The 26,475-nt window shown below is 36.2% G+C and overlaps 1 protein-coding gene across 1 annotated transcript in view; it reads left to right on the forward strand.

Moving 5' to 3' along the window:
- Window positions 1-26,238, forward strand: part of LOC149075240 (signal transducing adapter molecule 1-like) — a 35,460-nt gene extending 9,222 nt beyond the window's left edge. Inside the window, exons 2-3 of the mRNA XM_089242545.1 lie at window positions 12,021-12,222; window positions 21,056-26,238. Of these exons, the coding sequence (XP_089098671.1) occupies window positions 12,034-12,222; window positions 21,056-22,192 (1,326 nt within the window). The 5' untranslated portion in view covers window positions 12,021-12,033 and the 3' untranslated portion in view covers window positions 22,193-26,238. The remainder of the gene's footprint in view (window positions 1-12,020; window positions 12,223-21,055) is intronic.
- The last annotated feature ends 237 nt before the right edge of the window (window positions 26,239-26,475 follow it).

Consider the following 26,475-nt stretch of genomic DNA (forward strand, 5'->3'; position numbering starts at 1 on the left):
GGGATTTTATCAAACTTTTACCGTGTGATCTCAGCCTTAGTAAAGATATCAACCCAAATTAATTTTTAAAAAAATTCTTTTTAAAGGACATTTTGACATGCAATGAACATATCAATTTTTTTTAAATAGTCAGTTCTGATTCAGGTTTGAAGAGAATATGATAACAGACACTCCCCATTGGCGAATAAAAATTGCAGTCCTATGGTGTCTGTTATCAAGAGGTTCCACTGTAATTTCAAATTCCATACAATAGGTCTCTTCTTTAAATACAAATACAAATAAAACGCCACAACAGGCAAAATGCCCAACGAGGTGGCTGATAAAAAGATGCCCATAAAAATATGGTTGTCATATGTTTCAAAAATACAGCAACCCAATTAAAAATGCAATTAACACAAATTACAAACAATATATACACATGATAAAATATTATACAATGCCCATAAAGAATACTTATGGTTGTCTTATTCTAAGAATGGATAGCTTCTCGATTTACCCCAACATGTTTATCGTATTTCTTTTTAAACGTGTCAATTGTGTTACAATTTACTACCTCCGGGGGTAAGCTATTTATTAACAAGATTATTAGAGAAAAATTCCCTGCGACACCATAACCTTGCATTGTCCCTCACCAATCGATACTGGTGTCCCCTTGTAAAAGCAGTCGATTGGCGGTGTACTAAAAGTTCATGGTCCATCCTATCCATCCCATTGAAAATTTTGAACACTTCGATCATATCTCCTCGACACCTGCGTTCATCCAATGTAAACATATTCAAAAAATGAAGTCTTTCTTCATAACTCAAGCCCTGTGTGCCAATAAGGACACGCGTAGCTCTTCTCTGCACCCCTTCAACCAGGTCTATGTCCCTCTGTAGGTATGGTCTCCAAAACCTTACAGCATACTCCATTCCAGGACGAACTAAGCCTCGAAAAAGCGGAAGAATGACTTTAGGAGAACGCGAAGAGACCTTTTTGAAAATGAGACCAAGCATTCTATTCGTTTTTTTGACAACCGCTGAACAATGTTCAGAAAACTTAAGTCGCTCATCAATGAGAATTCCCAAATCGGTGACTCTAGTTGCATCCAGGATAGTGACACCATTCAACTCGTAAGAGAACCGTGGGTTGTTCGAACCAAAATGAGCGACCATGCACTTATCTACGCTAAACGTCATGCTCCATTCATTTGCCCATGCTGCAATCTTGTTTAAGTTGGTCTGGAGCAACTCCCTATCGCTTTCATTTCCGATTACCCCCATTAGCTTCACATCATCTGCGAATTTGCTAGTAATTCCATCGATACCCTGATCGAGTTTGTCGATAAAAAGTGAAAAAGTATGGGGCCAAGGACACTTCCCTGAGGAACTCCACTTGTGACGTCTGTCCAACCAGAGAATTCCCCGTTCACCATAACTCGTTGCGACCTATCTCTTGGCCACGATTCTATCCAATTCAGCAAGTTGCCCCCTATTCCAATCTCGTGTAAACGCTTCAAGAGTTTGCCATGTTGGACCCGATCGAATGCCTTCTGGAAATCAAGGTAAACAACGTTGACATTTTTGCTCTTACCCAAAGCCTTAGTCACGTAATCATAGAAGCAAAGGAGGTTAGTTACACATGACTTCCCCTTCCTGAACCCATGCTGATTATCCGACAATACATTATTCTCGTCTATCCACTTCACAAACTGCCTTTTGATGATAATTTCCAAAATTTTCGAGAGGGAGCTCGTCAAACTCACTGGACGATAATTAGACACCACTTCTCTACTACCCTTCTTAAATATCGGAACAACGTTAGCCAGTTTCCAATCTCTCGGGACGATACCCTCAGCAACACTACTCCTGTATATCTGTGCGACTGGCCCCAACAATTCATTAGCACCTTCCCTGAGAACCCTGGGATAGATATCATCTGGTCCTGGTGCTTTGCTTGCACATACATTTCTTAGAAGATTTAGGACCCCCACGTCTTCCACTTGAATATCGTTGAGCGTTTTATTACCCCATGCAACACCCGTATATCGAATATCATTATCTCCATTAAAAACCGACGCGAAAAAGTCATTGAAAGCACTACACGTGCCTACATTGCTCTCTACCTTAGAGCCTCCTATCGAGAGGGGGCCAACTGTCCCCTTACATCCATTATTGACGTATCGAAAAAATGATTTTCGGTCAGAGCCAATGTTATCTGCCAACCTAGATTCAACTTGCTTTTTACTATCCCTTATCGCTTTCTTCAACAGTCTTCTTTTATCAGTAAACAATGATAGGTCACCTCGTCCACTTTTATACTCTCTGAATGCTCTTTTCTTTTCAAGATAAAGGTTCCGCACGCTATCCGTGAACCATAGAGGGTGTGATGTACAAACACGCTTTTTTCGAACAAAGTGTATGACGTCGTGCAAAACAGAGGACAGCTTCGTACTAAATTCTTCCCATTGACTTACCACCCCTACTGATTCCAACCGGTCTTTGAAAACTTCCGCTAACCTTCTTCGCAAAACATCAAAGTTAGTTCTCCGAAAACAAGGAACCAGTCTTTTGTTATCAACCTTACCCGAGGAAAAGTTACAGTGAAAACTGACGATACGATGATCACTGGAAGAAAACTCTTCCCCCACCGAAACATGTTCAACTAGATCCTCAGAACTAGTAAGAACTTAATCCAAAATAGCAGTACCCCTAGTGGCTTCTGATACATGCTGATACAAAAAATTTTCGAGCACCAACTTAAGAAAGTCTCTTTCATACTGATTTCCAGATGAAAGGTTCTCCCAATCAATACCCGGGTAATTGAAATCCCCTAGTATGAGAACCCTCTTTCGCTTACACATGTAGGAAATTTCATCATGCAGTTTGGTTATGTAGTTTTGATCCCTATTCGGTGGATTGTAACAAACCCCAACAATAAGCTTATGACGTCTTTTGTTCTCAAGTTCAACCCATATGGTTTCAATATCACTTCTCTGCACGTTACACTCTCTAGCCTTCAAACATGATTTCACGTATATCAACACTCCACCCCCTTTCCTATCAGATCTATTTCTCAAAAAAGTATCGTATCCGGAGATGTGTAAGAAAGATTTAATCATACATATTTGCAGTTATCTCTCTTGCAGGTATAAGTATTTATACAGTTGAACTTGTGTACAAAATGAATGTCAAGAGATTGAAATGAAATTCTGGTTCTAGACATTTCCGTTTTATAAAGGTGTAAATGAAAGCACTAATCGTTGAACAGACTATATTAGGGTTGGGTTTTTTGGTAGAAAAAATGTGCATTAATTAGAGTTTAGTTGAAGTACACATAATTAATTCTTTTTATTTTGTCTCGTTAGTTGTAAAATAATATCAAATATGTTTTAAAAACCATGTTTTTTTAACATTTAATTATAAATATCGCACCAAGATGTACAATATTCAATTTTCCAATAAAGCACACATATTAAAACAAATTATTTCAATTACCGCTGAAAATGCTAATCTGAGTATAAAAAATATTATAAACTGAAGAGCCAAAAAAACTGGTACAGGCATGCGTATGCAAATAAAGAGATATGGAACCAATCAGAGTACGGCGCTGCGGTCGGCAACGCCTATATAACACAAAAAGTGTCTGGCATAGTTGTTAGATCGGTTACTGCTGCTACAATGGCAGGTTATCAAGATTTAAGTGAGTTTGAACATGGTGTTATAGCCGGCACACGAGAGATGGGGCATAGCATCTCCGAGGTAGCGATGAAATTTGGATTTTCACGAACGACCATTTCATGAGTGTACCGTGAATATCGGGAATCCAGTAAAAAATTAAATCTACGACATCGCTGCGGCCGGAAAAAGATCATACAAGAATGGGACCAACGACGACTGACGAGAATCATTAAACGTGACAGACGGGCAACCCTTCCACAAATTGCTGCAGATATATCCCCAGACATGAACATTATTGAACATATCTGAGATGCCTTGCAACGTGCTGTTCAGAAGAGATCTCCACCCCCTCTTACTCCTACGGATTTATGGACAGCCCTGCAGGATTCATGGTGTCAATTACCTCCAGCACTACTTCAGACATTAGTTGAGTCCATGCCACGTCGTGTTGCGGCACTTCTGCGGGCTCGCGGGAGCCCTACACGATATTAGGCAGTTGTACCAGTTTTTTTGGCTCTTTAGTGTACAATTTAAAATATGATTAATGCATGTTTGTAGAAAATAACTAGTTTCATATATTCAGCACATTTATCTAGTTACTTATCAATATATAACTATAAGGAGTAATACGGCACGTTTAACAAAAATGTAAAAGTATTTTAATAATTATCATAAGACTTAATTATGATTGACAGACGTTCCCTATACAATATAGATCAAAGCTGTTGGGAGACATCAGATGTAACAAACAATTGAAATGCTTAGAAACATTTTTAATCGTAATGTTTTTTCCATCGTGAGTGACTATCTCCATGAGGTGGATAGAAGCATACTTGACATAATTTTTAATTGCACTCAATATATCAGCTGCAGAGAGATTGTGCAAATAGTGCAGATTATTATCATGAATGAATGGGGCTACTGAATATTAGGATGAATGATTGAATTCTAAACAGGAACTGCAACAAAGTATAGTAACTTGAGTTTTTTTTTAACTGCAAGTGCAAAACTTCAGTCATACCATTCAAGTTTTAATATGGTATTATGGTAAGAAAGATGTAATAAAGAGGTAGGCCTAATGTGGTAAATATCTGAAATTCTTAAAAAAACTGATTGTGTTGAATTGTGTTGAAATGCTTCTAAGTTCTGCAAATTCATAGGAATTTGCAAATTTAAAAAGAATTATATATATGTTTTTGAATTCACCCACTCAAGTTTGGAACAGCCTAATGGCTGTCATAACAAAAAGGTTTCGTTACACCACATTACATTGAACTGATGAAAGTGAACAATTAATTTTAAAATGATTATACTTTTTGGCAATTGGACTTTTTATTCAAATATACAACTAAGAAAATCTTTAAAAATTGATACTATATGTACTGTATTCAGTGATTTCCCATCAGAATCGCTGCAAACATGGTCATAGGGATGCACAAGGGGAAAGGGCATGCTCTCCCGGCGAAACCATCAGAAATTGAAAACATTTTTGAATAATTTGAAAAAAAAATTAAAATATCAAAGGAAAACACCTTTACATGCCATCTTAATTTTTCTAAATATGAAATGCTTTTATAAGATTAGCAACTCAAAACTTTTAGAGGATATTGTGCTTCCCCTTCTTAAATCTTTTGTGCCCCTCTGAAAATTCAATCCTGCATGTGCCTTGGAACGTAGTCCAGAGTGGTAGTTTGTGCGTTATACTTAACTTTTGGGCTTGAGTATATTTTTAGATTTGCTCATGTATGTGGGAAAACTTAAAGAAAAATATTGACTGAAAGATATAAACTTTTTTAGATACAGCAAAACCTCTTTTGCGGACACCGACGGGACGAAACATCTGTCCGTAAAAAGGGGTGACTGTTAATCAGGGTTATGAAATACATACTTTTATTACATAAAGAGGAAATAATTATCTTGCCTTAAAAGAGGGGTGTCTGTTAAGGAAAGGGGGGTTCACTATATAAGTATTTTTGATGCATTAAGATTGGGCACTTTGTTCATCTAATTTTCCCTGTTTCAATCAAATTAATAGAGCTTAAAAAAATGTTTTTGTTTCAAAGGAAAAAATATTATAGTACAGTCTACCCTTGGTTTATGAACTTAATTCGTTCCTGAAGTTTATTTTTGAACCAAATTGTTTGCAAACCAAAATGATTTTACCCATTGTAATCAATTTAAAATGAATTAATCTTTTCCTAGGGCTCTGAGCATTTTTAGTGTGAACTTTTACAACAGCTCTTGTTCATAACCAATGGTTATCATCAAACTAACACTGAAAAATTTCCATAAAGAGTTCATCTCTTTATGTTTATGGTTTCATGAATATGTACTGTATCATCTATAATTTATTGTCAAAGAAATCTTGACATGAAATCTCCTCTTACAACATCAGATATTATTGCAAAGTATCTTTGAAAAGGTTTTTTTCTTCAGAGCTTCATAAAGTTTGAAATGGCTCACTGATCCAGGGGATGGACAAGAGGAGCTGTACAGTGTAATCTCATTAACATGAGACTCGAGGTTCCTTGAAAATTTTTCACATTAACCGAATTTTTTATGTCAACCAATAAGCATGGCAGAAAAAGAATTTTCGACATTCTATTTGCGTTAGTCTGAAATTTAATACACCGTAAATTTGTACAAGTGTATACACTAAAGTGATCACGAAGTCCTCTTTTAAAACATTCTTTTTTTTTTCACAATTTGTGAAACAAAAAATTTATGTATCAGCAGCATTCAATCATTTTTTTAAACTACCGTCCTTAATTTCATTCAAGATTTTTTGCTCATCCAGAAGAGGAACTGACTGCTGCTTGTTAGTCATGGTGAATGAACAAGCATCTAACGATCCACAGCACGTGCAGAGTAGTAGCATGAGACGAAAAAGCAAAGATGGATGAGACAGCAAATTTTAAAGAATCCCATTTAATGATGACATTAACACAACATTAAATGACATTCACACGAATAAAAATTAAAGACGATGCATGACACAGCAATTACGTATGACATGTACACACACACCTGGGGGCAATAAAGCCCTCTTCCCAACAGTAACCAAGGTTGTGCCCTCTGTTGTTTAGCACATTAATGACATTCACCCAACTCTTACCTTTCTTACCTTTCCAGAGTTTTTCTGCAAAGCATTTTTTTTCAGGTTGACATCGTTTCACGTTAAGCGATCTTCTATTTAATAGGTTCATATTAATTGTATTTTTTAACATTATATTGCCATGGAGAATGGTTAACGTGAAAAGAATTCTTGGTCTGATCAGAGTTTCATGTTAAGCGGGTTCGACTGTATTTGGTGGTGGGAATTTTACCATGGTGAAATACAGTTCTTCAACCAAATTTTGTTGAAAAAAAATTTGTAATCTCTGACTTCTGAAATATGCTTCCTCCAGCCGTTTTGTTTAGACTATTTTGCATGTTCGTAAATCAAAATTGGTTCTTAAGCCAAACCATTTTTTGTCGGCTGTAAACCAAGACATTTATAAACTGAGGGTTTACCATACTTTTTTTAGTACCAGCAATTGTGAAATTCATAGCTAAGGCTGATCCATTTCATGATTTGTCTTTAAATAAATACTATGTCCCAGACATATCCTTCAGATTGGTGGATGACACATTTTAATTTAATCAGGGATTGATGAAAAACAGACTAAAGAGCCATACTTCTGCATCTGTTGAAAGATTATTATTAGTGTAATAAAAGAATGAGGTAATTGTTTTCTGTTTAAAGACAGAATTCTGTGTTTTTAGTGTTGATAGAAATGAATAATAAATGTAGTATAGACATTGATGCAGTTGGACTCCGTCTTCACCAGAAACTTGTTAAATCTGTAGAAGAATAAAATTGTGTAATAATTAAACATCATGTTAGTTGGAAACGAATAATAAATGCATCTCCCAAACGAAACATATGAAACATGGGCAGAGATAGTACATTGTACACCCAGCTCGAGAAATCCTGTGCAATATGTGATAGTGGAGTGTTTCTTGACATCTCTGAAAACAAAGACCAGTAAAATGTCTGAAAAAAATTGGTCTCTTCGCGTTCTCCTAAAGTCATTCTTACACTTTTTCGAGGCTTAGTTCGTCCTGGACTGGAGTATGCTATAAGGTTTTGGAGACCATACCTACAGAGGGACATAGACTTGGTTGAAGGGGTGCAGAGAAGAGCTACACATGTCCTTATTGGAACACGAGGCTTGAGTTATGAAGAGAGACTTCATTTTTTGAAAATGTTTACATTGGATGAATGCAGGTGTCGAGGAGATATGATTGAAGTCGATTCAAAATTTTCAATGGGATAGATAGGATGGACCATGAACTTTTAGTACACCGCCAATCGACTGCTTTTACAAGGGGACACCAGTATCGATTGGTGAGGGACAATGCAAGGTTATGGTGTCGCAGGGAATTTTTCTCTAATAATCTTGTTAATAAATAGCTTACCCCCGGAGGTAGTAAATTGTAACACAATTGACACGTTTAAAAAGAAATACGATAAACATGTTGGGGTAAATCGAGAAGCTATCCATACTTAGAATAAGACAACCATAAGTATTCTTTATGGGCATTGTATAATTTTTATCATGTGTATATATTGTTTATAATTTTTATTAATTGTATTTTTAATTGGGTTGCTGTATTTTTGAAATATATGACATCCATATTTCATGGGCATCTTTTTCTCAGCCACCTCGTTGGGCATTTTGCCTGTTGTGGCGTTGTATTTGTCAGGTTTAATGTTTCGTCCTAAATTTTTTGTAAAATTTTAATTATGATTGGTAATTTACATACCTCTGACGATGTTTTTGATGACAATTGGCAATATATGTTTTACGGATTATTATTTAAGATCCAAGTTTACCAAATTTTATTTTCTCAGTGAAATATTGTCATCAAATCGTTTGAATATTTTTTTTTTTGTGAAAAACATTTTTCTTTATATATACACAGATTGATTAGCAAATTGCTTTTAAAGCAATAATTTGTAATTTTTGGTGAATTTTTTTATCAAAATTTGGTGATATCCTGTATTTAGCATCAATTTCATGCTTTCTCCTTGATAATGTATTGTGAACCTAAGTATGAAGGTATAATTTTATTTGAACCCATAAATATATTACTAATATCAATTACAACGGCTGAATAATTCGATCAAGTCTGCCTTCGGACCACCTATGCCACCTTTGCAGACCACTGGTTGAGAAATGCTGTGATAGTGAATCGCCACAAAGAATTTATTTCACAAAAGGGAGTAGCCCTTATGAATAAAAGCACTTGTTGCCACAAGACAATTATTTATCACTGTGGATGTAGCATGCTTGCCCAGTTTGCAAGAGGGCCTAGGTTCGAGTTATGGCAGAGACCAGATGACTTTTCTTTCAGAGTTCACCCCGGCATAACATCCAGCAAATATCAGTTTCCTGGATATCCTGGACTGAGAAAAAAGCTGTCTATCTCTATCAGGCTCCACAAACTACCATGTTACATAAACTGGTTTTTGGTGTTCATATTCTGTGCCTGTCAAAACTTTGTTTATTAGTTCATGCGTTTATGCTATATTAGGTTTGAAATTAGATTTAAAAAAATCATTCTTTCTCTTAATCATTCACAAGATTAATTTTGCTATCGCTAATAAGCAATAAGTTAATTTTAATTTAAAAAATCTGATTTAAACAAGAAAATTTGTTTAAATTAAAAAAAATTTTAATGAAACTAGTCTTTTTTTAAATCATGATTTTTTTTCCATTCCCTGAACCAAGCCGTACTTTTTCCTTACACTCATAAGTGTATGGAAAATATAAGTTAAGCTTATGGTTCATAAATATAAGGTTATGGGAAATGTAAGTGAAGCTTGGGAAATTAAGTGGATTAAATAAGTGTAGTATAATGAACTATACTTTTTTTGTAAGTCTGATATCTTTATGTTAACGTTTGTTTTCACCATATTCCTTCGCATTTGCCTTCATGCTGTAAAAATTGAAGGACACCAGCTTTTTGAATGTTGAAGTCTGGTCTATTTTTGGCATACAAGAAAAGTGAGGTTTAGTAAAAATTACAGCCGCTGTGGTGGTCAAGTGGTCATAGCAATGAACTTGCATTACGAGAACTCAGGTGTGAATCTCACTGGCGCTAGAGTGGTGGCCGTGGTTGGTTTTTTGTGGTTCTCATTTTCGGGGTGCAAATGCAAACCCATCTCCCCTGTAAAGTCTTTCCATAGAGAGCAACAGGCCTATATTTTCATACATTATGTTATATTTCCACTCATAGTTCAAAAAATAAATGGCAGCACTATAACAAGCATCACACAGAAAAACTTCACGTTTAGTTCACATCACAAATACATTCCAACATGTACCAATTCGTTAGAGGTTCCATAGGGGAATATGGACAAGGTGCATGTGTGGTTTAGTAGTAAAAATTGCAGAATACATTCAAAATTACAGTATCAATTACATTAAACACTGAATAAATAAACGAATAAAATGATAGTTTTTCTATGTAGCAAACATGTTTTGCCAATGGAATTTGATAGTGATGATGAAAAATTTAACATTTACTTATTGATCTAATTTAATTATTGTTAACCTACGTTTGTTTAAATAGAAAAGATCCTATAAAATATGTAGATCAGACAAGGTTCAAATTACCCAATTCAATATTGCATGTTCCTTGTTAATTGCTGATGAAAATATATTTCTTAAGCACCATTTATTACCGTCTATATCAAATTCTAGCAGCGTGTATAATTAGTATGGGGCTAAGCCTATTTATAAAACTTATTGGGGAGGAGGGGGCCCGCACGAAACCTTAATCATCAGGCTCCGTCCCCTATGTACAACATGGTGCATTCGTAGCCAGCGTGATGTCTAGAGAATGTCAGGTGCCAAGCGGAGTTGTCCAGGGATCGGTGTTAGGCCCGATCTTATTTACTTTGTACACTTACGATATTACTCAGGCTGTGTCACCCATCTCTCTATTGCAATTCGCTGATGACGTGAAGTTATTCTCTCCAGTGGAAAACACTAGGGGCTTAAGAATTGCATGCCAGCAACTTTTCCAGTGGAGTTGTCAGTATAAGCTACCTATTTCATCATCAAAAAGTAGATCAATGCATTTAAGTAGACGCACCGATCCTGAATATTACCAACTAGGTAATGAAACGTTACAGCAATTGGATACATGCGTGGATTTAGGTATTGCAATGAGCCGTATTCTGGATTTCACTGATCATTATCATGGCATAGTCTGCAAAGCTAATAGAATTTCATACATGTTACGTATAGCATACCATAAGTGTGATGCGCATACGTTGTCATTTGCTTTCTGTGTGTACGTTCGCTCGACCCTGGAGTTCTGTTCGCAAGTATGGAGCCCTTACAAAATCAAGGACATACAGCTCCTCGAAAAGCCACAGAGGTCGTTTACTAAACGAATACCTGGCATGAGCGGTCTATCTTATTGCCAGAGACTTCAATTTCTGGGTTTACACTCACTGGAATGGCGTAGAATCGCTGCAGATCTGAAGATGTGCTACAAACTAGTCCACCAAATTGTTTATCTACCATCGAGAGAGCCTTTCTTTGAGATCATAGACAGGCGAGTTAACCTACGTAGGCATCGCTTCCAAATAAGAATACCAATGGTTAGAAGGGATTGCTTTTTCCACGGATATAGATGCCGTGTGGCAAGAATATGGAACAGTCTTCCATCAGAACTTGTATGTGCCTCCTACGCAAGATTTGCTTCCACTATTGGGGATTTCGACCTGGCTCCGTATGCGAAGTGCTTCCCGTACTGACTATTATTATTATTTTTTTTCTTCCAGTATAAGTGCATTTCATGCCTTCTGGGGTTATTGTAAATAAATAAATGGTGTAGGTAAGATATGCTTAGATGAAGGTAAGAAATTCTACTGATTTACATACATATGCGATCTGCATTGCGATAATGGAATTTGTGACTCAAAAATAAAAACAATTTAGAACTCAAAAGAGTGACAAACCGAACATTTTATGACAATAAGAGGACAATCAAACAATATTTGCAGGAATGGAGAAAACTTGTGTCCTGTAAAATAGGACTGTGTATGGTCAGTGCATTAAAATTTTTAGTGTGGCACACAGCTTGGAATAAGGTTGGCCACCCCAATATAGAGGTATGAGGTTCTTTCCACGATTTTCATTTTGTGTGCAACTCAAAAATGCAATTTTCTGAGTTGCTTTTTTGAACTGGGCCGTGTTGATATATAGGTTATGTTAATTTGAATAAACTTTGTTTCACTGTTCTGGATTTCAAATTTTTTAAACTAAACATAATAATATTGTAATAATGCTCTGTTTGTAGTTTTCTATGAAGAATGCCTGGCCATGTGATTAGAGGTACTCCGATTGCTGTTGATCTGTGGGATGACAAGAAATATCCTCAGGCCAAGTTGTTCTTCCTGACTAATTTTAAAGCTGATCACATTGGAGGGCTGACAGATGCATGGAAAGACCCTATATACACATCTGCAGTGACTTGCAAACTCCTGGTCAAGAGACTTGGGGTTAGTTTGATTTTATTTCATTTATAAATCGATTTTTCATATGAGCTTGCTATATCAAGATTAGAGATAGGACAAATATTCAGCTGCTACTCGGCCTATTTGCAGAATATTCGGTTTGGCTGAATAATGCTTAGGTATTCTGCCAAATATCTGTGCTCAAAAAATCGTCAACGAATAAGGCAAATACCAGGAAATGCTAAAAAATTCCTAATGCATTTCGACACGCTATGAGTGTAGTCTTCAGAGGATAAGAGTATCACGCTGACCAAGTTTCCCACTTGGATTGAGTGCCAAATCTTTAATGTCAGTTGCTCCACGGAACAAAAAAACAATATGTCTGTTCAAGTCAAATGTCATGGCAAGAATGACCTTGCCACGACATTTGACTTGAACAGACATATTTTTTTTTCATTCTGCTGAGCAACCGAGATTGAAGATTTGGTGGTGGAAAACCCGGTCAGCGTGATACTCTTATCCTCTGAAGACTACACCCATATCGTGTCGAAATGCATTAGGAATTTTTTAGTATTTCCTGATATTTGCCTTATTCGTTGATGATTTTTTGAATATTATTAGGCAAAGTCATCTACTCTTCCGTATCTGTGCAAATCTAAACACAACAAACAAATTTTAAAAAGTTATGTTGATTGGAATTTTTCCCATAAATTAAAAATTATTAGATTATATTTTATTGTGTGGAGTATATTCCTTTCTATGAAAGAGATTATGTCAAAGTGCATTTCTAGGAAAAGGAAAACATGAAACTTGAAATAGAATGCTACTGTAATAAGGTGGAAGTGAGCATGAATTACACAAATTCACTAACTGAAGACTCAATATCTATCCTTTGAAATTACCAATAATTTCATTTTCAATTTAAAATGGCAATTTTATTTATAATTTTGATGAATTTTAAGAAAATTGATATTTGGCTGGAAAATATTCAGTACTCGACCAAAACATTAGCAGAATATTCGGTATTCAGTTATTCAGCTAAAACATTAGCTACGTATTCTGTATTCAGTTATTCAGCTAAAACATTAGCTAAGTATTCTGTATTCAGTTATTCAGCCAAATCACTATTCGTCCCATGCCTAATCGAGATTATTAGAAATGTAATCACAATCAAATGTAATCAAATGTGTAAGAAATGTAATGAATGATTGTGGGACTCCTTCAAGCTACAAATGATTCTCATTTATTTTTTGCAGTATTTGGAAAATTCATTTCATTTTAATAGTTAAAACACAGTTGCCATGTTTTATTTTATTTTTATATTTATATTACCACAAATGGGGACATAATTCAAGGGCAAGACGCCGGTGTGGCTACACCTGTCACACACACCCAGATGGTATATGTTTTCAATTCAATCAAATATTAAATACCTAAAATAATTTGATTACTTGCCGTAGCTGTTTTCAGTGCATTTGTGGTGTAAAAAATAGAATGGTACCCAATACAATGTGGGTCCCAGGGCCAGAGCACTCTCACCCCTGCACGGCTTGGGTGAGTCAAAACGTCAACTGATGACCTCTTGGGACAATGATTGGTCAGGTATACATGAGCAAGATATGCTATAAGGCAAAAATATCGAACACCATCTGGCCAAAGCAAAGTTGACGTAGGGCAATACCAAGTTTTCTGTCGCTCAGAAACTTGCACCTATTCACGGTTATTTGGGATTGAAGGTGTAGGACTTTCTGATAATAATTGATACTAATAGTTATCGATTTAAAAAAATATATCAAGTACTTTGAAGTTTTCCATGCGCAAAATATCTAAGTTCTACTGAATATAGCCTCTGAGATTCACGAACAAACTTAAAGCAATGCAATAAATATGCATTTATGGCATGAAAAATTAAAAAAAGACATTTTTAAGTTCGAAAATAGGAAAAAAATGGGCATTTATGGTATTTTGCCTGAAAACTTATGGGCTCTAGTAATCAGTTTTGATTTTCAAATACCTTTGAGTCCTGATAATCCAAGTCAAGAAGGAAACAAAACAAAAAAAAATGTCATTATGAATGTAAAGATCCAAAATGTAATTTGTTTTGTGAGCATCCGAATCAGTTGATGCACTTCTCTATAAGAAATAATTGAAACCAAATAAATCATTCCACTATTACTACTTTACCGCACACCAACTCCGGTCATATCGCCATACAGCAATTTACTACGATCTAGTTGGGTCAAAAATATTTCTAGAGAGAGTCATGTTATACTTCTGTCCTCATCTTGGACAGAAAGGACTTCCAGCGAGAGCATATTGAGGCACTATCTGGCATCAGCCTTCATGGTGGTCAACAAGCATCTTACCACTGCAGTCACTCTACAACTGTCTCCTTCACACATCAGCTGTGATTCTTTTCAAAGATACAGTTGCAGGTTAATTTGTTTTGCACTATAGTAGTAAATTTTTACTTGTTTTTTTATATTGAAGGCTCTTGGGTTTTCGAAGTAATATAAGGCAGGGTTTCTCATTTCGAATTCCCCGCTTGCATAAACACATAACAAGAGAGGGTGATGCGGTCATTGACTTGTTTCTTCTCAGAGAGGTGGCAGACCTTCGACACGATACTCACATAACATTAAAATCCAGGCGTCAGCCATTTTCACTTCAAAATATGTAAGACAGGTGGCAGTGCCATTAGGACACAAAATACACATAACTATGACACTATAAATACATTAGGACCACTCACATGCACTTAAAATACATGTTCCGGTATTTACCAATTCTTTGAAAATTCCCCAGAGGAATGTTTACGAGGGACGTGCACTGTTATATAGTAGTATCCATGGGCTTGTGCTGTAGACAGTGCTTTCTTAATGCATAGGGCCACTCGATCACCAAGTGAAGAGGAGCCTCACAAAAATGAGATCTAGTTGAAATTTCTGAAAGTGAGCGTGTATATTGGTCAGTCAGGGCCTCCAAAAAATCACTTGGCTCATGATGCTCTTAAGACTGCTATGCTGTAGATGCCACTTCCCACAGCCAGTTGTGTCTCAACATGTTGGCCTACAGGGCAGGAATAGAGCCAAACAATAACCTCTAAATTATTGAATGTTTTCATTAACTTTTAATTTGGCCTTCTCTCAAAATAATGAAAAGAGCCTAAAAAAGAACTTGACTCGCAGCACTTTTCCTGATCTTGGAGGCTTTTATATTTGTAATATTCATATTCTAAGGCATCGCTCATTTATCAAGTCAAAATTGGTTTACAATTTTTGTCCATCTCGCAAAACACTCATAAACTAAGTTACTCATAATATAAGGTTTTGATTTTTTTAATATTAAGTTGATTTCCAAGAATGTTAATTTTTTTTTAATGAAAATTATTTATAATTTTGCTGAGTGACAAGGAAAGGTGGATGTTTTATCCATAATCAGTTCTTAATTACATGTTGGCATTAACTGTTGCATTTAGGAACATGATAGAAACATTTAATTTATAGTAGGGAGTTTCTTCTTGGTGTTTTGTTACATGTGACATGACTAGGGGATACATAATTTTTACATTTACAAAAAAAGATTTGCTTTTAATTTTAAGCAAAAATTAATAAAAAAATACAAAGTACTGAGCATAATTTTGCTTAGTACTTGTGTGTGTGTGCCATGCATACTATTATGTACTTAAAAGCCAGTATTTCCTTTCATAAACTAGATCATTGTTATGTGATTATTTGTCAAAATATCTGCCTGGTTCAGGTAACCTTCCTTCAGTTTCGGAAACGAAGTTCTAACTCATATAATACAACTTCAGTTGACTTTCATTTCTGAATTCTGTCAAAAAATTATAGAATTAATTGGGCAATTTGGAAAGTTCAAATTATCTATTCTCATGCAAGTTTTGTGGAGTAAGTAAAGAGTCTTGAAATTTTCGTTTGAGTTCCTAATTCAAGGAAATTTTTGAAAAAAGACAGAAAATTTTTGGAAAATAAAAAAAATGATGTTCAAGAAGAGTGCATGCTAAGGTAATTTGTGTCTTTAGTAATATTATGTTAAAGACAGTAGCAGCACATAGGTATTTTGTCCCATCTAAAGCAGAAACAATTTCTATACAAATACAACACCACAACAGGCAAAATGGCCAACGAGAAGGCTGAGAAAAAGATGCCCATAAAAATATGGATGTGATATATTTTAAAAATACAGCAACCGAATTAAAAATGCAATTACAAACAATATATATTACATGATGAAATATTACACAATGTCCATAAAGAATACTTATGGTTGTTTTATTCTAAGTATAGATAACTTTTCGATTTACCCCAACATGTTTATCATATTTCTTTTTAAACGTGCCAATTGTGTTAAAATTTACTACCTCCAGGGGTAAGCTATTCCATTTATTAACAACCCTATTAGAGAAAAATTCCCTGCGACACCATAACCTTGCAGTGTCCCTCACCAATCGATACTGGTGTCCCCTTGTAAAAACAGTCGATTGACTGTGTACTAATAATTCATTATTCATCGTATCCATCTATCTGAAAATTTTGAACACTTCGATCATATCTCCCCGACACCTGCATTAATCAAATGTAAACATATTCAAAAAATTAAGTCTCTCTTCATAACTCAAGCCCCATGTGCCAATAAGGACACACGTAGCTCTTCTCTGCGCCCCCTTCAACCAAGTCGATTTCCCTCTGTAGATATGGTCTCCGAAACCTTACAGCATACTCCAGTCCAGGACGAACTAATCCTCGAAAAAGCGGAAGAATGACCTTGGGAGAATGCGAAGAGACCTTTTTGAAAATGAGACGAAGCATTCTATTCAATTTTTTGACCACTGCTGAGCAATGTTCAAAAAACCTAAGCCACTCAACCATGAGAATTCCCAAATCGGTGATCCTAGTTGCATCCGGGATAGTGACACCATTTAATTCATAAGAGAACTGTGGGTTGTTCGATCCAAAATGAGCGACCATGCACTTGTCAACGGTAAACGTCATGCTCCATTCATTTGCCCATGCTGCAATCCTGTTTAAGTTGGTCTGGAGCAACTCCCTATCGCTTTGATTCCTGATTGCCCCCATTAGCTTCACACCATCTGCGAATTTGCTAGCAATCCCATCGATACCCTGATCGAGTTTATCGATAAAAAGTGAAAAAAAGTATGGGACCAAGGACACTTCCTTGAGGAACTCCACTTGTGATGCCTGTTCAACCAGAGAATTCCTCGTTCACCATAACTTGTTGTGACCTATCTCTTAGCAATGATTCTATCCAATTCAGCAACTTGCCCCCAATCCCAATCTCATGTAAACGCTTCAAGAGTTTACCATGTTGGACCCGATCGAATGCTTTCTGGAAATCAAGGTAAACAACATCTATATTTTTGCCCTTACACAAAGCCCTCGTCACGTGATCATAGAAGCAAAGGAGGTTAGTCACACATGACTTCCCCTTCTTGAACCCATGCTGATTATCCGACAATACATTATTCTCGTCTATCCACTTCACAAACTGCCTTTTGATGATAATTTCCAAAATTTTCGAGAGGGAGCTCGTCAAACTCACTGGACGATAATTAGACACCACTTCTCTACTACCCTTCTTAAATGTCTATTCACTACGCCAACTTCCCTTTGATAATAAGTTCCAAAATTTTTGATAGGGAGCACATCAAACTCACTGGATGATAATTGGACTCTCTACAATATTGGATGATTCTCTGCTACCCTTCTTAAATATCGGAGCAACATTAGCAAGTTTCCAGTCCCTTGAGACGATACCCTCAGCAACACTACTCCTGTATATCTGTGCGACTGGCCCCAACAATTCATTAGCACATTCCCTGAGGACCCTGGGATAAATATCTGGTCACAGTCTTTTGTAATCAACCTTACCCAAGGAAAAGTTACAGTGAAATCTGACGATACGATGATCACTGGAAGAAAACTCTTCCCCCACCGAAACATGTTCAACAAGATCCTCAGAACTAGCAAGAACTAAATCCAAAATAGCAGTACCCCTTCTCGGCTTCTCATACATGCTGATGAAAAAAATTATTCAGCACCAACTTGAGAAAGTCCCTTTCATATTGATCTCCAGCTGAAACATTCTCCCAATCTATATCCAGGTAATTGAAATCCCCAAGTATTACAACCCTCTTATGCTTACACATGTAGGAAATTTCATCATGAAATTTGGTGATGTAGTTTGGATCCCTCTTTGGTGGATTGTAACAAACCCCAACAATAACTTTATGATGTCTTTTGTTTTCAAGCTCAACCCATATATAGTTTCTTATCACTTCTCTGCACATTACACTCTCTAGCTTTCAAACATGATTTCACATATATCAACACTTCACCACCCCCCTTTACTATCAGATCTATTTCTCAAAAAAGTATCATATCCTAAGATGTGCAAGAAAGATTCATCCCCATCTTTTGCCCAAGATTCTGTAATGGCTATAAGATCCAGGCCCTCCACAACTATCATAGTTTCTAAAAAATCTTTCTTATTACCCAAGCTCCTAGCATTAATTAGCACACATTTTAATTTGTCCAGTGATTTAATGTCAATAAAGAAGCCATCCAAGTCAGAGGTGGGTAATTCCCGTCAGTACTGTTGTGATTATCATTAACTAACCCGCATGCGTACTATGTGGTCTGGGAGTAAAAAAAACTAACCTAAGACTATCATAAATCTCCCAGTCCCCCCTCCTATTTAGATGAATCCCATCCCAACAAAGCCACCTATCGGTAAACGCGGGAAGCTCCAAGAACGTGACCCCAAGTGAGCAAATGTCCTTCAGGCCTATATTGAATTGGATGCTACTCCTATATACTCTACTACCCCTTGGCAGCACTGGAATCACTGCCACATCTGAACCCTCTCCCTAGCGAATAATAGTAAATCCCGCTACTCTGACAGAGACTCACTAATATATGCTCCTACCTTATTCGTTCCCGCACACAGAATCACCCGCAAGGGTAACTTTCGGTGATGAAAAATGTCTCGAACATTGCTAATCTTTCCCCAGGAATACAACAGTGCTCGAAACCCTGAAAATCCTTACACACTCTGTTCCCAAGTTCCCTAACCATAGAAATGCTGATGATTAAACCCCTATCACTATCCCCCTCTATCTCATCCACGACCACCCATTCACCCTCCAAACTGTCGTTGTTCGTGGAGATTGTTGCTTTTTCATTAAGAGGTGGCTCGATGACAAGTGGCTTCGTTATAACCGGGCCCTCTAAAATCCTAACTTTTTCCCGTAACACTTTGGCCTAGAGTTCCAACCTTGCCCTATTCAAACACCCCTTACAATTGAAACTATTAGCTACTATACCCCTAGATCAGGGAAACCTCCCTTCGCAAGCTCTACACAACACTAGTCAAGGTTGAGGCATACTAACACTATTGCTAAAACTAGATAAAAATACTTAAAAAATAGGAAAATGAGAAAAGTTATCAGGCACTTAAAATAACATAAAATACATTACAATGTGAAATATACGTTAAAGATTGTATGAAAAAATTAAGTAAAATAAAATGCTCAACACTAAATCATAAAGAAGGAAATATATATGTATATAAACAATACAACACACACCCAAAAAAAAAAGTATTAAGCTACAAAGTACAATTTATACTTATAAGAATTAGCTAACTATCTCTATTCACTAAAACAATAGGGCCAAATGGAAAAAACAAATTACTGAGAGCACCCTGGAAAATGTATACACTGTTTGCTAACACTAACGTCCAAAAAATCCATGAATTTATATCAAAGAAGCAGGAAAAACACAAACCTGGTGAAAGTACAATGAAATGAAATGACAGCAAGAAAAAAAATCAAGTCGATTGAATATATATATATACACGGAATGACAATTTAAAAAAAATGAAAGCAATAAAAAAAAACACTTATCTCGTCGCAAATCCAATAATGCACAGAAAATCTGGTGATAAAATCAAACTAAAGAGTAAATTCAACACACAATCTAGAAGAATAACAAAAACACAGGAGAATATGAACTGCACTATCTACCTCATCTCTGCACCCTCATTTGGAAACTTCTCTGGTTTTTTTAAAGGCATGTTGCAGAATCGGCTCATTTTGATAGATACTATAATTTTCACAACAGCTTCTTCCTGTAGCGAACCAAGAGACTTGTGTTTATGGTCATGCAAAACAATGCTGGTACTTGAACTTTACGAGGACAACTATACAAAGCCTTCATAGTCCCTAATAGCAGGAATATTAAGAAATAATTTTGTAGAGCCACAGTGCAGTGCTGTCTTAACGCATGGACCCATCCAGGCATGGTGCTGGGCCTAAAGTGCAGAGCGGCCTCAACATGAGATCGAATTAAAATGTTCAATACTAAACATGCTAATTGGTAGGCATTTCTAGCCACGGTTGGGTCTCAAAAAATGCACTTTGCCGATGGGATCATGATGCTCTTAAGATGGTCCTGCTACAGCATTGTCATTACTGAGAGAGACAGAAGGCAAAGGCTGAAGGAAGAGAATATAATAAATACTACAGTTTTAGCTTTTAACTAATTACTGTTACTTAAACTTGAAAAAAAAATTATTCTATGTTTTTTTGCCAATAAATGCGAAATTTTTTATTGAAATTTTTTTTTTGCAAAATTTAAGTATTTCTTAACATGACGTATTCAAGAAATATGTAGCAAAGATAGCAAAGACAAATTTTTGCTTCAGATGCTGAGGAAAAGTGTTTCAGGTGCTAGAAAATTAAAATTAGTATGAATGAGTAAAGAGTGTTTTGTAATTTTTCATCGCTGTTCTTATTGTTATAAGTTTCAGTACAGTATACACTGTTTTTGTAATCTAGGTGAACAGGTCTCTGATACATCCCCTTGAAAATAATCAAGAATATTTGATTCCAATGGATGCAGAAGAGAGAGAAGTAATGTCTGTCACTGCTTATGATGCTAACCATTGTCCTGGTGCCATAATGATTTTGTTTTGCGGTTATTTTGGTAACATCTTTTACACTGGCAATTTCAGGTATGAAGAAAACATTCTTGATTTCAGCACATTTCCTGATATAGACGCCCTTTATCTGGATAATACCTACTGTTCTCCAAAATGTGTATTTCCTTCTTATGAGGAGTCTATGGATGCAGTCTTACAAAAACTTCATGCTTGTCTACAACGGGGAAGACGTGTCTTCATCGGGATGGATAATCTTGGAAAAGAAGATCTGCTGCAAAAGATTCACGAGGAGACGCATAACGAGATATGGGTGAATCCTGGAAGAAGGAAGATCCTAGAAGTTCTTAAAATGGCTGGTTTTCTCACAGGTGAAGACAGGTGTGGTGCGAGAATTCTGGTAGTGCCGTTCAATCAGATTAGTGGGTTTAACATAGAACGGTGGAGTGCAGAGCATCCATCCTGTGCCATCTTGCCCACAGCCAGGTACTGCGGTTATGGTTTTAACCCATTCGGTAGGCATGAAAACATCCATGTCATCTTACTATCTAACCATTCATCTTATGGTGAGCTTTTAACATTTGTTCAGAAAGTTCACCCAAAAGCAGTTGTACCCATCATTGGAAAAGATGCCAAAGGATTGTTTGGGAGTAGCGTAGAAGACAGAGCTGACATGAGTGTGTTCAGCTCATTCATCAGTGACAGTCCGCTTACTGATTTTGATATACCCCGTTCGGTTCAAAGAGCAATGAGGTCTCAAAATAAACTCAGGGGAAGCATCCGCCATCCAAAAAGACCACCAGATGAACCATCTTTGATTCAATCGAAACGCTTCAACACAGCTCAAACCAAATATACTGATAATGATTTAGATTCCCTTAATCGCCAAGAAATGAGTAGATATGATCCCAACTCGGGCAGTGTTGATGATGATGATGATATATTACAGAGAGCTAGTTCTGGTATTAAAGTTGTATGGGAAGTTGTACACGTCACATGCGATGGCAAAGTTGAAGAATGGGAGGCATCTGATTAAATAATGATAAATTTTAATTATTTTTTCTCGTATCTGTCATTCATTTTAAACAGTGTTAATTTTCTTGATGGCCATTTTTTTTCCAAAAGTTATCTGTAATTTTTAATTTGTGAAATTCTTGATTACTTTAGCTAGACTGACATACGGGTTGTTCCAGAACTCTATCACAGAAATGAAATCGGTAATGGGTAATACTAACTTCAAGACAAACAGTTTTACAGTGGAAGTTACCAAAATATAGGAACCTTGCTCACATCATAAGGGAAAAGGAGAATTTCATACACGATGTGGAAGGTGAAAAAAATTTTCTTTCCTCCAGTCACAGAAAAAAACAGTGTCCCCCCCTTTTCTCTAATGCTACTGTATGGGGGGAGGAATGAAGAAACATTTTATCCTCGCATTGTCAGGGTTTCTTGAGGACCTTTTTGATGCCAGTGGCTTAAATTGCATATCACAATGTACTGACCAAAAAATTGGTTTTAGGCCATAGTTCAGTTGTTCTCGAACTTTTGCCACCTGTGGTTCTCTTGACTCTGTCAATGTTCATCTGCGGCTGTCCGGAATTGTTTAGCAAAGAATTACTTCAAACATTGAACACAGGTACACGCCAATATCAACAGTTCGCTGCTGCACCCCTGACATAAGTTGGTGACACACACTTTGAGAATCACTGCCCCAGTTCCATTGCAAAAACTATTGGTCTTGATTTGTATCATCGCCTCTCTCATTCTGATGTTCTGGGACACCTTATACATCAGGGCGTCAGAAATTGGGGAAAAATGTATTCGCCATTGAGATTTCTATTTCTTGGAAGCCAAGCATGATCCTCCATTTAAAAAAAATAGTCTAAACTAGGGCTTGACTAGTCGCAAAATATCTATGTGCCACACCATTTTTTTTTCATGAAAAACAGGTAAAAAATAATTATTTTGACTTTTCCCAGGACAGTGACTGCCTTAAGTATTGATAGATCCATTGATATATGAATTAAAAAAATTCTATATCATACTCAGATTCCAATTTAGTAATTACACACACAGAAAATTATATATGTTACTACCAAAGAGCCTGAAATTGGCCAGTTCTGTTGAATATTGACCCATCCAATGCCCGAATTTTTGGCTTTGGATAGCCAATTCGCAAAGTGGCCGGAGATCCCTGGCCAAAGTCTGATAACAAAAGTCATGATTCAGAGTCATCACCAAGTTGGTGTATTTTTCATGATAATTATGTCCACGTTAGCTATGGAAGCCCATCAAACCACAGTCATGATGCGGTAATATTTTTTTTTCAAAATTTGCCAAAAAAAATGAAGTCTATTATTATATGCAGTGAAACCTGTGTATAGCGATACTGACTGACGGTGAACCTGCCTATAACGATATTTTCTTTGGTCCCAGCTTGGAAACGTATTCAATAGGAAATAGCGCAAATGCTCAGTCTGTCTACAATGATAACCTGTCTATAACGTATATATATATCTGCATTTTTCTAGGTCCCTAAAGTATTGTTATAGACAGGTTTCACTGAAAATACGAGTAGTTCTTTCAAATTTCTATTTTCTCTCATAAAGCTAACCCAATGCAGCTGCTATTTATATAGCCATGTATCACAAGTCGGTGATGTAAGAAATAGATTTGAAAAGAATCTGATTTCCGCTTATAAGAATTTAAAAAAAAATTCTCTCAAAAACTACTGTTCATCCAAGTAGTGGTAACATGTTGAATATTTCTGATTATTTACAATATTATTTGAAGGACTACTTATTGTTACTTTTACCTTTGTAATAAAAAAAAACCATCCTATATATTTACTGTTGCCTTTCCTTCTCCTCCCTCTCCCAAAAACAGTAAGGATTACAGCTTTGAAGTGAGCTTCTTTCCATGAATGACAGAACTTATCTATACGAAATTTATGGTTTAAAAAATAACTTTTTCGACAATGAAGTTACTGACATGTGAACCTATTTAGAACAGTGTTTCCCAAAATGGGCAATATTGCTTCCTCTGGTGGTGATAGAAAGGTCCAGGGGTTTGTAGTAGCTACGGGTATAATATAGGATCCTATGGGTTGGCTTGAGTTGGGGGGGGGGGGATGATTAAAAACATTCTAAAGGGGGAGAGGGCGATGGAACAAAAAGTTTGGGCACCTCTGATTTAGAGATATGCTCTTGGACAATAGACCCGTTTCCTGGAGCAGAGCCCCTTGGTTGGAATCTTTGGTGGGCCCCTGGCCCAGATTTCTCAATTTATAGTGAACTTAGAATTTATATCATGAAAAAATAAAAAATGACAATCATCCCGGGTCACAGGGCAACTGCTTATAAGAATCAAAATGGCCGAACAAAACATGATTCTTATAAGCGATGGCTACTGTATATAGGCACCAATACCAATTTCTTAATCACCATAGTGACCGGACGCCTGGGATTTGTCAAGCCATTTGGTCGAAACATATTTTTTTAGACTTTGCATTGCTCTGGTGATCCTTTTCTACATTGGTTGGTGAGTGACATTAATTCAGGAAATTTTGTTTTCCCATCAACCTCCAATTTAATAACTACACACAGAAAATATATATTAGCGCTACACTTTTTTTAGTTGGCCAGAGATTTGTCAATCCCTGTTATAGGTGTCATTTTTGAAAGTTTATATGAACGAATGTCAGAAAGGGACTGATCTAAAACAGTTTGGTCTTTACAGATGGTATTATTTTTTAAACTTTGTGTGTGGCCTGAATTTTTACTTCAAATGTGTAGAATGCATTCCATATAACTATAAATTATTTAAAGTTCAGGTTATATATATATATATAATTTGTGTTTGATTGAATTCGAAAAGCAATGACGTAAGTTTGTTAGGTTTTAATAACACTCAAGATTAATAAAGATAGAAGCTATTACAGTCAAATCCCGTTTTAACGAATACTGTTACAGCGAAAATCTCGTTTTAACAAACACTTTTCTAATCCCCCAGATAAGTTTACCTAGGAATAACGTAAAAGACCTGGAATTCCTGTATAACAAAATTTTGTTATAACGAAGAGATTTCTACGGTCTCTTGGAGTTTGTTATAATGGGATTCGACTGTAGTTGCAAAAATTCTTTAATTCTGGATAGTCATGTTTTCCCATCATTTCCATTTTTTTAATGAAGGTTGATTATCAAATAAAAGTTAAATTGACGAACCGAGAATTTTTTAGAAGCACAGTAGACTCTTGCTAATCCAGCAGATATCAGACAGGATGTGCCGGATTACTTTGAGCCAATCTATATAAAGCCCATTTAAATAATGTTAACTTCTGTGCAAAGACATGCAGTGACCTGATTTCCTCTTCTATACTCGAAGAGAATCCGTCTAAAAATGCTGGATTATTGAGAGTTTGCTGTATTTGTTCTTAAATTTTGGAGGAAAAAATATTTGTTATTCTCAATGGGTGAGTGTGCCCATGCCATAATTCATTAGAATGTTTATTGATTTGTACACATTTGTATAAGTGCTGGAAGCCAGATTAGAGAATGTATAGCTCACTTATTTATCCGGATTAGAAACATAGATACGGAACACTGGCTGAGTGAGGAGATATATGTTTCAGAAAAAGAAAATTCATCTCTGCCCTCACTGGACCCGAACCCGGTCTCTCGTTTGCCAGATGAGTGCTCTACCAACTAAGCTATGAAGACAGATAGAATTTCCCCCTTCTTGGAGCGTATGTATATGCTGAATGGCTCTGTGCAATGAATGGTGGCAACATTCTGCTAATACCTCGCAGTATCGACATCTGCTCACTCACAGCCAGTGTTGTGTATCTGTCGTATTAACAAGGAAGAGTGACATCTTTTGTCATATAGAAACATATATTTTTTAAATTATATTTAAAAATGTGAATCTTTGAGAGTTTATAAAGGGAGCCTATATTTTGTGTAATATTTTCATATTGGCAAATTCATATGTTTAGAAAATCAAGTTTTCTTGTCCATATTTGTTGTAAGATGCTCAAGTAAATACTGTACATATAATTTTTTGTAATTTATTAACGTGTTACAACTTCAGGGTACCAGAAATTCAAAATAAAGTTTAAAAACTATGTTTAATATCATGTCTAGTTGTATTGTATTTGGCTTGTTGATCATTAATGTTATACAAATTTTGTAGCACAGAACTGAAGTATGAGCATAAAAATTCGTGCAGTAAAACTGAGCACAACATCGGTCTAATGTCATAGGTAGTACTGTGGAATGAGATGTGCTAAAAGTGTCTATGTGTACTTCGCAGCCTGAGTGT

Source organism: Pholcus phalangioides, unplaced genomic scaffold (assembly GCF_987345545.1).
Source record: "Pholcus phalangioides strain wild (caught in Gottingen) unplaced genomic scaffold, Ppha-v1.0 ptg000015l_1, whole genome shotgun sequence".
Taxonomy (NCBI): domain Eukaryota; kingdom Metazoa; phylum Arthropoda; class Arachnida; order Araneae; family Pholcidae; genus Pholcus; species Pholcus phalangioides.